General features: G+C 41.1%; 1 protein-coding gene and 1 non-coding gene across 15 annotated transcripts in view; one reads left to right on the top strand and one right to left on the bottom strand.

Annotated features, from left to right (window-relative positions):
* ZNF318 (zinc finger protein 318) overlaps positions 1 to 13,465 on the top strand; it is a 49,419-nt gene that overhangs the window by 8,024 nt on the left and 27,930 nt on the right. For 13 of the 14 annotated variants that reach the window (XR_012496608.1, XR_012496605.1, XR_012496607.1 and 10 more), the window contains 4 exons: positions 66 to 705; positions 1,713 to 3,158; positions 4,805 to 4,904; positions 6,660 to 6,964. Coding sequence is in view for 6 of the 14 variants with exons in the window: in XM_074332979.1 (XP_074189080.1) it covers positions 66 to 705; positions 1,713 to 3,158; positions 4,805 to 4,904; positions 6,660 to 6,964 (2,491 nt within the window). In the remaining 8 variants the exon portion in view is untranslated. Of the gene's footprint in view, positions 1 to 65; positions 706 to 1,712; positions 3,159 to 4,804; positions 4,905 to 6,659; positions 6,965 to 11,065; positions 13,181 to 13,465 lie in introns of those variants that run through there. The other variant, XM_074332980.1, reaches the window with a different exon arrangement.
* LOC141571994 (small nucleolar RNA U13) lies at positions 10,005 to 10,108 on the bottom strand. Its single transcript, XR_012497027.1, has one exon. It is a non-coding gene; the product is annotated as a small nucleolar RNA U13 (small nucleolar RNA).

Genomic DNA, 13,465 nt, shown 5'->3' with positions numbered 1-13,465 from the left:
TAGCTTTGTCTGGTCTTGCTCTTTCCAAGTCCATTGTATTCAGTGACGCTTGTCTCTTTCCTCAGGGATGACTTGACTGATGATTGTGTCTTCACTCGAAGTTCCCAATGCTCTCGAGGTCTTGAACGGTATATTTCCCGGGAGGAGGGGCCTCTCAGTCCCTTCTTGGGACAACTGGATGAGGACTACCGAACAAGAGAAACTTTCCTGCATCGTTCTGAGTACAGTCCCCATATCAGTTGTCATGATGAGATGTTGCATGGAACAGAACGAAGTAGAGACAAACTCAAAGGCTCCTACTCAGTACGACCTGAGGAAAGGAGCCAGGAGGCCAAACGGCCTCGTTATGAGGACACAGAGAAGATGCACAGCGTGGGAAGTGATCACCCGAGCTTTACATCAGGGAGCCGCAACTACCGACAGCGTAGACGGAGCCCGAGCCCTAGGTTTCTAGACCCTGAGTTTCGAGAGCTGGACCTTGCCAGGCGAAAACGAGAGGAAGAGGAGGAAAGAAGTAGGAGCTTGAGTCAGGAGCTGGTAGGAGTTGATGGTGGTGGCACTAGCTGTCCCATCCCTGGATTGTCAGGTGTCCTAACAGCATCGGAGCCAGGATATCCTTTACATCGGCCTGAAGAAGCATCTGTGATGCCCAAGAAGTCAATTCTGAAGAAGCGGATTGAAGTGGACATGGAGCCTTCCATGCAGGTCTCTGCTGCGCTTATTCTGTGGTCTCTTGGTGCTCCCTTTACTGTCTTACAGCCTGGGTAGTTATCTCGGGGCTGTGCCCCTACTGGTCTCTTGTTAATGTATTCTGGACCAACATTGTTAGGCCTTTGAGCTGCACCTCCCAGAACTCTCCAAAGGAAGCTGTAGGCCTTGTAATGCGTCAGTAAAAGGCGTCTGTTGTCATGGATTAGGCTTTCTAAACAGACATTTTGGAGAATAACTATTGTGTCTATTTCTTTAAATTGGGTAACCCTATAGGAATCTTTGAATATGGGTTTCTTGGAATTGAAGTTTGAAGGGCAAAAGGAGGAGATGATCTGAATTTTCTCTTTAGAGAGATGACAAAATGTATATGAGTGGTAGGACACTAGACCAAAAATCAGGTTATTCTGATTCTGGACCCACCTGTGCCACCAACTTGCTTTGTGATTTTTAGACAAGTCACCTCCCCATTCTGAGCCTTGATATTTTTTCCTAACCTATAAAAAAGATGGCCAGGCATGAGCACTAGTTTTCAGCTGTCCTCTAAAGAGCTAAAGGTTTCCAAAGAGGTGCGTAAGAGCACTTAGGGAAGCAAGGGAAGGCTAATCAGTTAGTGTTCAGAGTTTCCTGACTCTTCTTTAACCAAAGCAGCTCCACTTTCATTTTGTTTTCTTTTGGGGATCCATAGAAAAGAAAACAAGTAAGCTAAGACATCTCTAAAGTTCTTTTGAATTCATATTCCTTGATAAGGACTACAACAGATGGGCAAAATGAAGGTTCAATCCAATCGGCCGTAGTTCCTGTTTCTCCTTGCCATAGCAGAAACATCTGGAGAGATGGGGACCTAAATCTTGAATCTGTCTAAGGATACTGTTCCTCCCTTTCATCCATACTTATCTTTCCCCTGTTAATTCAAGAATAACATCTCATCTAAGTATTTATCTCAAGTACTAGTTTTCTGAGTTTCTGCATAGAGGCCAAATCAGGTGTGTTTGTCTTTGCAGCTTGAGAGTTTTGGCAGCAGTACCAACTCCAGCCAGGATCACCCTCTCTACTCCGGACACCCATCTGTTCCAATAAGTGGTGCTATTGCTGCTTTTGCTTCAGAGATTGAAGACAACAAAGGGACTTTGGTGGAGACGACCCTCAAGGAACCTCAGGGCAACCTCTTCCAGTGGGGTCCCCTCGCTGGGATGCCCAAGGACAACAGTCCTCTCAGAGAGAAGTTTGGAAGTTTTCTGTGCCACAAGGAGAAACTGGATATGAAGGCTGAGGGACCTGAGCGGCACACAGACTTCTTGCTGCCCCATGAGAGAGCCAGCCAGGATGGCAGTGGTTTTTCCCGCATTCTGAGCATGTTGGCAGATTCTACCAGTACACAGGAAAAAAGACGACGTAGCTTCCCTGACATTGAGGATGAGGAGAAATTTCTCTATGGTGATGAAGAAGAGGATGTAAAAGCAGAGTCGCCACCCAAGCCCGTTGGAGGCTGTGAGAGTGAAGTTATGAGGCAGAAGGCAAGTTCCCTGCCCTCTTCGGCTCCAGCTGTAAAGCTAGAATCAGTAGAAGAGACCAATCCAGAATATGCCAAGATTCATGACTTGCTCAAGACCATTGGGCTGGATATTGGGGTAGCAGAAATTAGTAAACTGGCTGCACGCACCCAGGAACGACTTCATGGCAAGAAGCCGTCACGTTCTTCCGCTGACCGCCGTTCCTCAGCTGACCGGCACTTTTCCGCAGACCGCTGTTCCTCTGTGGATCGCCGTTTCTCAGCTGATCGGCGTTCCTCAGATCCTCACAAACTGGAGAGCAGGGAGGCACACCATAGCAATACCCATTCCCCACAGGTGTCCCATCCACACCCAGTCTCCCCTGTGGATCCTTACCTGCTCACCAAAAACAGCCCCCCATTCCTAAAGTCTGACCATCCAGTGGGTCATATTGCAGGAACAGAGGTGGTTGGCAGTGGATTTCAGTCATCTGTTGCAGTCCGGTGCCTTTTGCCATCAGCTCCATCTGCCCCAATTAGACTCCCACACCCTGCTTCTTTATCTCAGTTTCATGTGCCAAGAGCCTCTCAGTTTGCTCCAGCTCGGATACCTCCAAACTACCAGGGACCTGCCATTCCCCCTGCTTCCTTTGATGCCTATAGGCACTACATGGCATATGCAGCCTCCAGGTGGCCCCTGTACCCTGCCTCTCAGCCATCAAAGCACCCTCTACCTGAACCACACAGGGTCATGCCAGTTACCAAACAAGCTACTCGTAGCCGTCCCAATCTGCGTGTGATTCCCACTGTGACTCCTGCTGAGCCCAAGCAGGAGGAGTCAGTGCTCGGCTCAATTCCTGCTGCCCAAGTGCCTGTCCAGATGTCCATCCCATCGCTCATAAGATACAATCCGGAAAAGATCTCGGATGAGAAGAATCGTGCATCCCAGAAGCAGAAGGTGAATATTACTTTTGGGTATCCTGTGCCTGAATCTTCTATTTTAACCTAAATTTGTCTTTGTGTTTTAGAGGGAGCTGAAAAATTGTAAGACCTTTTTACTTTAAGTTCTTTGGAGGCTGCTGTCATCACCCTAAGTAATGTATACGTCCCCCGTTTTTCTCAACGTTTTCTCACTAAAACTAAAGAAAGTCTGGCTCTAGGTCCCACTGTGATTGCTAGACTTCTTTTTTAAGTTTATTCCTCTATCTGAATTAATCTGCCTTAGAGCACTGTGCGTAGAAGCTGGGAGCCTTGACGTCTTCAATATGACCTCATCAGGGAGCCAGTAACCAAAATTGGGTTGGGTAAAGGAGAATTAAATCATATGTGTCATCCCAGTAAGTTTTGGATCCTTTTCCTGTAGTGATTATGAGGGTTAAAAGCTAATAACTAGCTGCTTGGTAATTAAACCGAGAAATAAGCTTTGCTTGTTGTTGTTTATCTTAGAGTCTAGAAATAACATTTTTATGCCACTTTTTAAAAAAAAAGTAGTTTTTTATACTATCAAGATACATTGGATTCCCAGGCTGCAGAAAGGAAGCAGTGGCTGGGGTAAAGATAAAGTAATTCTAGATGTTTTAGAGCAGTGGGTAAAAATTATGTAGGAGTAAGGAATAGTGAATAGAATCTTGAATGGAAAAACTAAAACATACCGTTAACTTTAAAGGTCCTTAATAACTCACTTTGTTTAGGAACGAGAACATGTAATAATGTATAAATTTGATTTGCCAATAGGAATCAAATAAATTTGATTTGACTTGAGGCGAAGAAAGAAAAGGAAAAATTGGAGGGCCAATCTCATTTGTTTCTAGTTTAGAACAAGTTTAGCTAATCTTAAGAAGACAGAAAACATCTCCTTACCTTTCCATTGTACTTGGATACCCTGAACTTCACTCAGGCTTCCATTTTGTTGAAGTCTTTTGGGAAAGAGGAGGACAGTTTCAAAAAGACAAAGCTTAAGACTACAGAAACACTGGAGACTGAGCGCTTTCCCTTTAATACCCTAGCACTTAAGTCAGGGCTGATAATAACAGGTTTTTCACACTAGCCCATTAAAGACAAGCCATATTTGTTTTTTCCATTAAATGGTAGTAATACAGTTGAAAGATCATGAGCTTTAGATCATATATTCCTGGATTTTAAATCCTCTTACTATATGACCTTGGATATGTTAATCTTTTACAACTTCAATTTTCTTACTATTAACACAAAACAGATAATAGGAGGATTAAGTAAGATGATGTATGTAATGCAACTAACACAGTGCCTCACCCGTAACACATATTATTTCCCTTCTTGATGGTTCCCTTTGGGCTCAGACCCACTATCTAATACTTGCTATCAGTAGCTTTAGGTTAAAATTAATAGTAGTATGCTTCGTGCATAAAAGTATTTTCTGGGCAGGGTAGTTCTGGAAAGGATAATTCTATTCTGGAACTTGGATCAGAATGATATGTCACCTTCACTATAAATTTAGAGCCTCTGTGTGCAGACGTTTAGATCCTTGCATTCAGATGTTATCTAGGCTGAGGGCTTATGGAAGAGTGCAGTAGAAAAGGGAGGATGTTGGATGCTGAACGATTCTTAGCATTTTGTACTTTGTAGGTTATTGAAGAGAGGGAAAAGCTAAAGAGTGACCAGGAAGCGCGCCAGAAGAAGATGTACTATCTCAGGACCGAGTTGGAGCGGCTTCATAAACAACAAGGTATCAGACACTCTTTTGCATGACTGCCTTTTTGTAGTAACTTGAGTAAGAGATCCAAATGAAGAGTTTTGGGGACATTCAGACAGGTTCAGTGACCTGAAGTCTCAGTTTAAAAACTTTTGACATAATTAGACTTACAGAATAGTTGGAATAATAGTGTAAATAATTTTCAGGTATTCTCCATGATTGTTAACGTTTAACTATATTTGCTCTATCCTTTCTTTCCCCTCTCTCAACCTGTGTGTGTGTGTGTGTGTGTGTGTGTGTGTGTGTGTGTGTGTGATTTTTCCTGAACTCTTTAAGAGTAAGTTTTAGGTATGATTTTCCTTTACTCCTAAATACTTCATTGTGTATCCCCTGACAACAAAGAATTGATTTGCATAACCATAGTACATTTATCAAAATTAGGAAATTAGTAGTAATATAATGTAGTCTGCTGATTTCATTCATATTTCACCAGTTGTCCAAATAATATCCTAAAGCAAAAGAAAATGCAAGATTATGCATTGCATTCAGTTGCATATTTTTAGTCTCCTCTAATCTGTTAACAATTCCTGAATATTTGTATTTCATGATGTTGACATTTTAGAAGAGAAGAAGTTCACATACTTTGTTTTGGTTTGTCTGATGTTTCCTTATGATTCAATTCAGGTTGTGAACTTTGGTATGAACATTACAGAAGTGATGCTGAGTTCATATCAAGTATTATTTGTCCCATTACTGGTGATGTCAACTTTGGTCAATTATTATTATGATGATTATTAAATTTTTAATTTCATTATTTTCTAATTTCATCATTTCTTCTAACTTTATTAGTTGGCTTCCTGTTGTAAGGAGGAGCTTCCCACCCACCCACCCATCCCTCCTCCTCCATTTATCCATTTATATCAGTGTGAACTCATGGAGTTTCCATTCAGTAGGGTATATTTTACTATCATTTATTTTCATGCTCAAATTGCCCCAGATTTGGCATTTTGGTTTTGCTCATCATTTTTGAGTACTTCCTTATTTTTTGGCGCAAAAAGATATTACATGATACTCTTGATTCTTTTGATACCTCTTCGTCTATGCTTTTGGGAATTAACATACACACTGAGGAAAGAACATAGCAAAGCTTCTAAGTACTACAGTTTGGTGATGGCATGGACAAACAGAGAGTGGGAGAAGACATGATTTCTTCTGCTTCGGTTTGGACTATTTAGGGATGAGAATCTTAATTATTAATCCTGTGAGGATTCCTTCATGTGGAGCTGCCATTTGGAATAAGAGATAACATTAGGTGAGGGTGAGGCAAAACTTAAAAACTCAATGTAGGCACTGGTGAACAGTACTTAATTCAGATTAAGCCAAATACGTGACTGAATGATTTTTGCCCTCTACATAATTCTTTGCCTCTGAAGAGGACAGCCTCTAGGGTTCATAGTTAGAACATTTTTTAGCCTCTTTGGAGGACAAATGCACTCCAACTTGTACGTACCATTTTGGGGGTTCAGGGAGTTCCTGAAACCTGTCTATAGATGCTTAGCTAATGACACCTGCATGAGAGATATATAATCACTCGTCCTTTATCTCCGTAGAATCTTCACCTAAACGCCTTCCCGCCCATGTGGAAGGAGAGTTTCACTTGCTTTCATAAAGTTTTATGGGAAAAGATTTTGTGACCCTAGTCTTGAGATATTACTATTCATGACTGAAAAATAACTTGTCTTAACTTACTTTCCTTGTGTTTCTTTCTGTTGACATTTGACTACTCAGGGGAAATGCTGCGCAAGAAACGAAGGGAGAAAGATGGCCACAAAGACCCACTCCTGGTGGAGGTGAGTCGGCTTCAGGATAACATTATGAAGGACATTGCAGAACTTCGACAAGAGGCAGAAGAGGCTGAAAAGAAGCAATCTGAACTGGACAAAGTGGCTCAGATCTTGGGAATTAACATTTTGGATAAATCCCAGAAGTCTTCAAATGACAGTAAAGAGGCTACAGAGAAGCCTGGGAAAGCAGAAAAATCTAAGAGTCCAGAAAAAGTTTCATCGTCCTCAAACTCCTCTTCCAACAGCAAGGTAATAACTCAACTTTTCCATTTTATCTTTCATTTCCATGGACTCCTAAAGAAGCTTTCTTTTTTTTTTTTAACCCTTCTTCTGCCTCCCCCTCCCCACTCCAGTTCAAGCCATTGTTTCTCAGTCTAGTTGTGTAGGACCCAGCTCCCTGGCCCATGCTGGTGTTATGAGCCTTGTGCTCCCCCGCTGAGGCAGTTGGTCGTAGGTCGGCCACTCATAGCAGCTCACGGCAGCTCTCGCCGGCTGCTGGCCACTCACGCTGGTCGCCGGCCTCTCATGGCAGCACACAGCAGCCCACGGCCGCTCACGCTGGCTGCTGGCCACTCACACTGGCTGCCTGCTGGCCACTCCTGACAGCCCACGGTAACCCACAGCAGCACACAGCAGCCCACACTGTTCTCCGGCTGTGCTCCCGCTGCTCACAGCAGCCCAGCTCCAGGGAGAGCCGTTGTTCACAATCTTAGCTGTAGAGGGCGCAGCACACTGGCCCATGTGGGAATCGAACCAAAGACCTCAGCATTAGGAGCATGGCGCTCCAACCACCGCCCAACAAGCTTTCTAACTAACCGTTTTCTTAGCTTCCTTTTCCATCCTACTCTTACTCTTCTTAGAGTTATTTTTGTAAAGCATAGATCAGATCTTGATACTCTCCTTCAGAGTATTAGCAGTTCCCCATTGCCCACAAAGGAGAGTCCCACATCAACATTCAGAACCTCAACTTTCAGTAAATGTTCTAGCATTTACTCCTTAACGCACTCCAGTTTGGCTTCTAATCTTATCATAACTTGTGTATACTATTTTGTGGGTTCATATTTAGCAACAAGGTCACCACCATGTAGTACAGGCAGTGAATACATTTCAGTTCTCAAATCAGTATTTGATACAGGGAATCACTGTCTCCTAAAAATGCTTTCTTCTCTTGGCTTCTATCAAATTTCTTTCCCTCCTAGTTACTGGCTGCTGCTACTTAGTCTCCTTTGCTGCCTATTCTCTTGTACCTGATTTTAAATATTTTAGGTCTTTAGGACTCAGTCCTAGCTCAGTTCTCCAGAATTCTGCTCTCTCCCTAGGTCATTTCATCCACTAGTAGGTCCAGTTCTACGCTGAAATACCATGCTGACAACGTCCAGTTTTATGTTCTAGCTCAAATGATTCTTTCGAGGTTCAAACCTAAGTGTCGAACAGACTGCTCATCATTTCTACTTCATTGTCTCATAAACACCTCACAATCAACATATCCTAAACTAAACTAATAATTGTGCTCAACCTCCCTCTAACTTTTCCTTCCTCCAGTTTTACCCGGCTCAATGAATGGCACTACTGTCCACCAGTTTTCATGCCAGCCACCTGAAAAGCGTTCTCAGTGCTTCCCTCTCCCTAACTGCTCCATACCACATCAGTGACAAATTCTGCCAGCTCTCCCTCCGAAGCCAATTTCCATTTCATCCATTTCCCCATCTCCCTTGCAATCCAAATTCACACCACCTTCAACTCTTGCTTGTCCTGCTACCCTCTTACTCCTGTCTTCACATACAGCCAGTGACCATGATACATCCTTGCCTACCTCTTCTGCCTCATTTCATGCATCTTTTCTCCCTTGCTCACTATAATTTCATTACTGGCCTTTTTATTCCTCAAATGCGTCTTTCCCTTAACGTCTTTGCATTTTCTCTTCCCTCTGGTTATCATGCAAACCCACTCTTTCATTATCCCCTCTGGTAACGAACTCATACTCATTCTTCAGGTTGCAACTTAATTTATTTCTCTGACACCCTTCCTTGATTTCCCAGAATGTTAAAAATGCCTGACATACACTCACAATACCTTGTAATTTTTCTTCTTAGCATTTATGACAGTTGTAATTATATAATTACATATGTTCCCCCAATTAGATTTTAAGGTTCAAAGGACAGGGACCTATCTGTCTCATTGTCCAATATAGTCCCCAATACACTCAGTGCCTGGCACATAGTGGGTAGTGCTCAAAAACATTACCCCTTACTTACACTGCTACTATTTCAAAATGCTTGCACTTTTCCAGATGTGTACTATGCTATTACCGTGTTTCCCTGAAAATAAGACCTAGCCGGACCATCAGGTCTAATGCGTCGTTTGGAGCAAAAATTAATATAAGACCTGGTATATCCGGGTCTTACATTAATTTTTGCTCCAAACGACGCATAAGAGCTGATGGCCCGGCTAGGTCTTATTTTCAGGGAAACACAGTATGGCTCTCTAATTTTGTATTAATAATCCTCTTACCTTGGAATAATCTTTCATCCACTAAGGCCCACCTTGAATATTAACTTCTCCATGAAGAATTCTTGAATGCCACCTAAATTTATTCAGCCCTTCTTTATCACTCCCATAGTATATTTGTTTCTTTATAAGACTTATTTCATTCTGTCATATTTAAAACATGATTCACAGTGTGTCTGTTCTCATGCCTGTCTCTTCCAATGAATGAGAGTTTCTTGAGAATAAAAGAGTGGAACTTATTTATCTTTGTGTTTCCCACAGCATCCGGTACGTCTATTATATAGTATATGTTCAGTTAATGTTTGGGGTAGAGAAAAGGATACTCTGTATTCTCTAGCACCCAAACTCTAATTATTCCATGTCTTCATGAGAGAGTTCTCTTTCTCAAGTAGGTAGGACTATACTCTTTTATACCAGGGTCATTGAGTTCAGGGCCTTTGGGAGAAGAACGTGAAAGTTTGGGGTTACATTTATACACCAACCCCATGATAATCTATCTTTATTTGAGTGAGTCTTCATTTTCTCTGAGGCTAACAGTAAGGAATATTATGTCTACAGTCTCTTTTTTCTACCTGTCCTTGTATTTTTTCTTTCTTTGTCTCTTTAAAATGCATAGTTGGTTTTTGGTTTTCTTTCTCTTCCTATTCATTTCATAAAAAAACAACAGCAAAATAAAAACACATTTCCACAATTCCATCCATCTAGAGATACCTATTATTAATACCGTGGTATATATTATTCCAAATACTCTTCTTTTGCTCATTAATTTTTTCTTTTTCCATGTCAGATGGGTAATGTGCTGATGTTGTAACAAGGTTTGACGGAGGCACATCTCACACAAGAGCATGAACACCCAATCATCACACTTACCAACTACAAAAGGATCACATTAATTATTTAACAAATATTTATTGATCTCCAAGAAAATGCCAGGCACTATTTTAGTTACAGGAAGTATAGCAGGGAACTCTAGAGACAAGGTTCTTATTTCTCATTCTCATGACATAGGAGAACATAGACAATAAATAAACAAGTGCAGGTGAAGTAATGACAAGTGCCTAAACAACGAAAGCAGGATAAAAAATATAAAGTAGTTAGGGAAAGTCTTTTGGATAAGGTAACATTTAACATTCTATGCTAACCAAAAACAACAAAAGAACAAGACAAACATTCTCTGCCTATTTACATACATTAGTTGATTATTCAAGTGTATTTTCTTGTATACTTTTCTCAGTATATCATGAACATTTTTTCATGTCAGTAGACTTCACTCATAACATTTTTAATGACCTTATTTTTCTGATGTATAGATGCCAAAATTTATTTATTTTTTTTTACCCCCTTCTTCCCCCTTCCCCCCTTCCCCTGCCCCATTCCGGTTCAAGCCGTTGTTTCTCAGTCTAGTTGTGTAGGACACAGCTCCCTGACCCACGCTGGTATTATGAGCCTTGTGCTCCCCCTGGCTGAGGCAGTCAGTCGGCCGCTCACAGCAGCTCTCGCCAGCTGCTGGCTGCTCACGCTGGCCACCAGCCACCCATGACAGCACATGGTAGCCCACGGCAGCACACAGGAGCGGCAGCCCACAACAGCTCACCATGACTGCCTGCCACTCAATGCTGGCCGCCAGGCGCTCATGGCAGCCCAGCTCCAGGGAGAGCTGTTGTTCACAATCTTAGCTGTAGAGGGCGCAGCTCACTGGTCCATGTGGGAATCGAACTCTTGACCTCGGTGCACTGGGGGTCCAACCACCTGAGCCACAGGGCAGGCCCCCGCCAAAATTTATTTAACCATTCAAATCACCTGTTTTTTTGTTTGGGGGTTTTTTTGTTTCTGTTTTTGCAGCTTTAATCAGTATCATCAGAAATGCAAACCAAAAGGTGACATTTGAGTAAAGGTCTGAAGAAGGTGACTGAGCAAGCCATTGAGATAACTTTGTTTTATTCTGAGTGATATAAATTGGCATAAGAGGATTTTGAAAAGAGAGAGATGACATATGTTATATCAGTACCACATTCGCTGCTCAATAGGTAATAAACATACTTGTAGAAAATGTATTTATGGCTACATAATATAAAAATATTCCCTTAGACAGCTAACCCCAACACTTAACCTGCCTTTTTTCAGTACGTTAAACACTTGAGTAACTCTTCACATATATTAATAGCAAGACTTGCTGGTAACTAAATGTTTGGAAGAGACATCCTATTTTTAATTATTATCCTTGACTTACTAATTTCTATTGCTTTAATAAAATAAATCATCAGTAAACATTGAATTGATTCATACTGTCCCTTGAAATGTTGTTTGCAAATTCAGAGCATAATTCTATGCTGTCAATCTTATTAATGGCTTATTAATAAAAAATTTGAATAAAATTTGTGAAGTTTTGCAAAATCATAACTAAATGCTGGTAAAGCAGGCCAAGGAGGGAATGAACACCGTAAAGCCATGGTATAGGTATAAATGTTAGATTGTGGAGGAAAAAACAAGATAAATGAAACAGGTATGAGTGCTATGAGGAACCAGAGATGGGGGTGTAAATTTTAGCTAGAGGGCCTAGAAAAGGTCTTAGTTAGAGAGTAACTTTTGAATGAAAACCTGAAAGCAATGAGAGAACTGGCCATATAGGTATAAGTGGAACGAGAGATCCAGGTAGAGAAAATAGTAAACTCCCTCAGAGAAGAGCCTTTCTGGAGTGTTTGGGAAACATCAAGAAGACCCATGAATTGGAGGTAAAAGTGAATGCTGGGAGATGAGAGCCATAGAAGGCCTGATCATGATCGGAAAGTTAATAGGGGCAAGTTTTGAAATTACCTGTTGTTTGACATACTAATTTCCTTAGGATAAATGGCAAGGAATAGAATTGCTGAGTCAAAGAATATGAAGAATTTTGAGGTATGTAATACGTATTCCTAGATTATCTTCAGAAAGATGGTGCCAGTTAATACTCACCAGCAACATATGCGTGTGCCCTTCGCTGAGCTTCTCATTTCTTTAGTGCCTCTTGAACAAGACTCTGGTAGGAAAAGATTATCTTTGAAATGCTAATTGTTTCCCTTTCTCATCCTGTCTTCCTTTCCCCACCAGCCAATATTACAGGTGCCCAGTTCCCTGATCTTGTCCTGCTGGAGAACCTCATTCATACTTAACCCTCTCTGTGTTCCAAAATTATGTTTTTCTGTTCCTCACTCCCCAACATTAACCAAAATTCTTATTTCCCAAGTGTCTTGTTCCCAGCTTGCTGACAAATGAATTCATATTAAAGTATTTATTATTGATAACTTAATGTTGGGGAGTTGATAGGTTTTAAAAAAGGAGTCATGTTAATGCAAAGGTTGTAAATTCCAATGGTGATATTTAGACAGAAATATTTGACTCAGATTCCTGTAAGTCATCCCACACACGTAGATGACTGTCTGCTTCGTGCACAGCATCAGCCCTGCCCTCCAGTTTTCCATACCAGGGTGCATCTGTGATAAGTGAGTTCACTGTCATCTAGTTTCTGCATTTCCATAACCTGTCAGTTACCTTTTCCATTTTGGTTTTTCTCCCCTCCATAGTTGTCTTTATGATTTTTAAATTTATTGTATTGAATTACATAGGTAACACATTCAATATCTACCAAAGGGTATACAGTAAAATGACTGTTACTCATCCTTGTTCTCTACTTCCCCTTCCTCAGAGGCAGCCAGTGTTTCCATAATCTTAAGTATTCTTCTAGATATTTTAGGATATATAAGTAAATATATTGCCATTGTGATTTATTCTCCATGATGAAATAGCACTACGGAGTCTCATTAGTTCTGTTTGAGCCTTGCAGACAGATTTCTTGTGGGGTTTTCCCCAGTTTGTACAGCTTTAGGCACTGGAGATATGATCATACGGCCCTATTTCTGTACTGTGTTTCCCCAAAAATAAGACCTCGCTGGAATATCAGCTCTAATGTGTCTTTTGGAGCAAATATTAACATAAGACTATTATATTATATTATATTATATTTATTATATTATATTATATTATATTATATTATATTATATTATATTATATAATATAATATAATATACCGGGTCTCATATTAAAATAAGACCGGGTCTTATATTCATTTTTGCTCCAAACGATGCATTAGAGCTGATGGTCCGGCTAGGTCTTATTTTCAGGGAAACACGGTAACTGCAATAGGCTACTTCCTTTTTCTGAGAGAAGACAGATCTAGACTGCCTTGAATTCTTTTAAGTGCAGGTT

The sequence above is a fragment of the Rhinolophus sinicus genome, linkage group LG05, assembly GCF_036562045.2.
Source record: "Rhinolophus sinicus isolate RSC01 linkage group LG05, ASM3656204v1, whole genome shotgun sequence".
Classification (NCBI taxonomy): domain Eukaryota; kingdom Metazoa; phylum Chordata; class Mammalia; order Chiroptera; family Rhinolophidae; genus Rhinolophus; species Rhinolophus sinicus.
The sequence above is the reverse complement of the archived record's forward strand: the minus strand, read 5'-3'. Positions and strand labels throughout refer to the sequence as shown.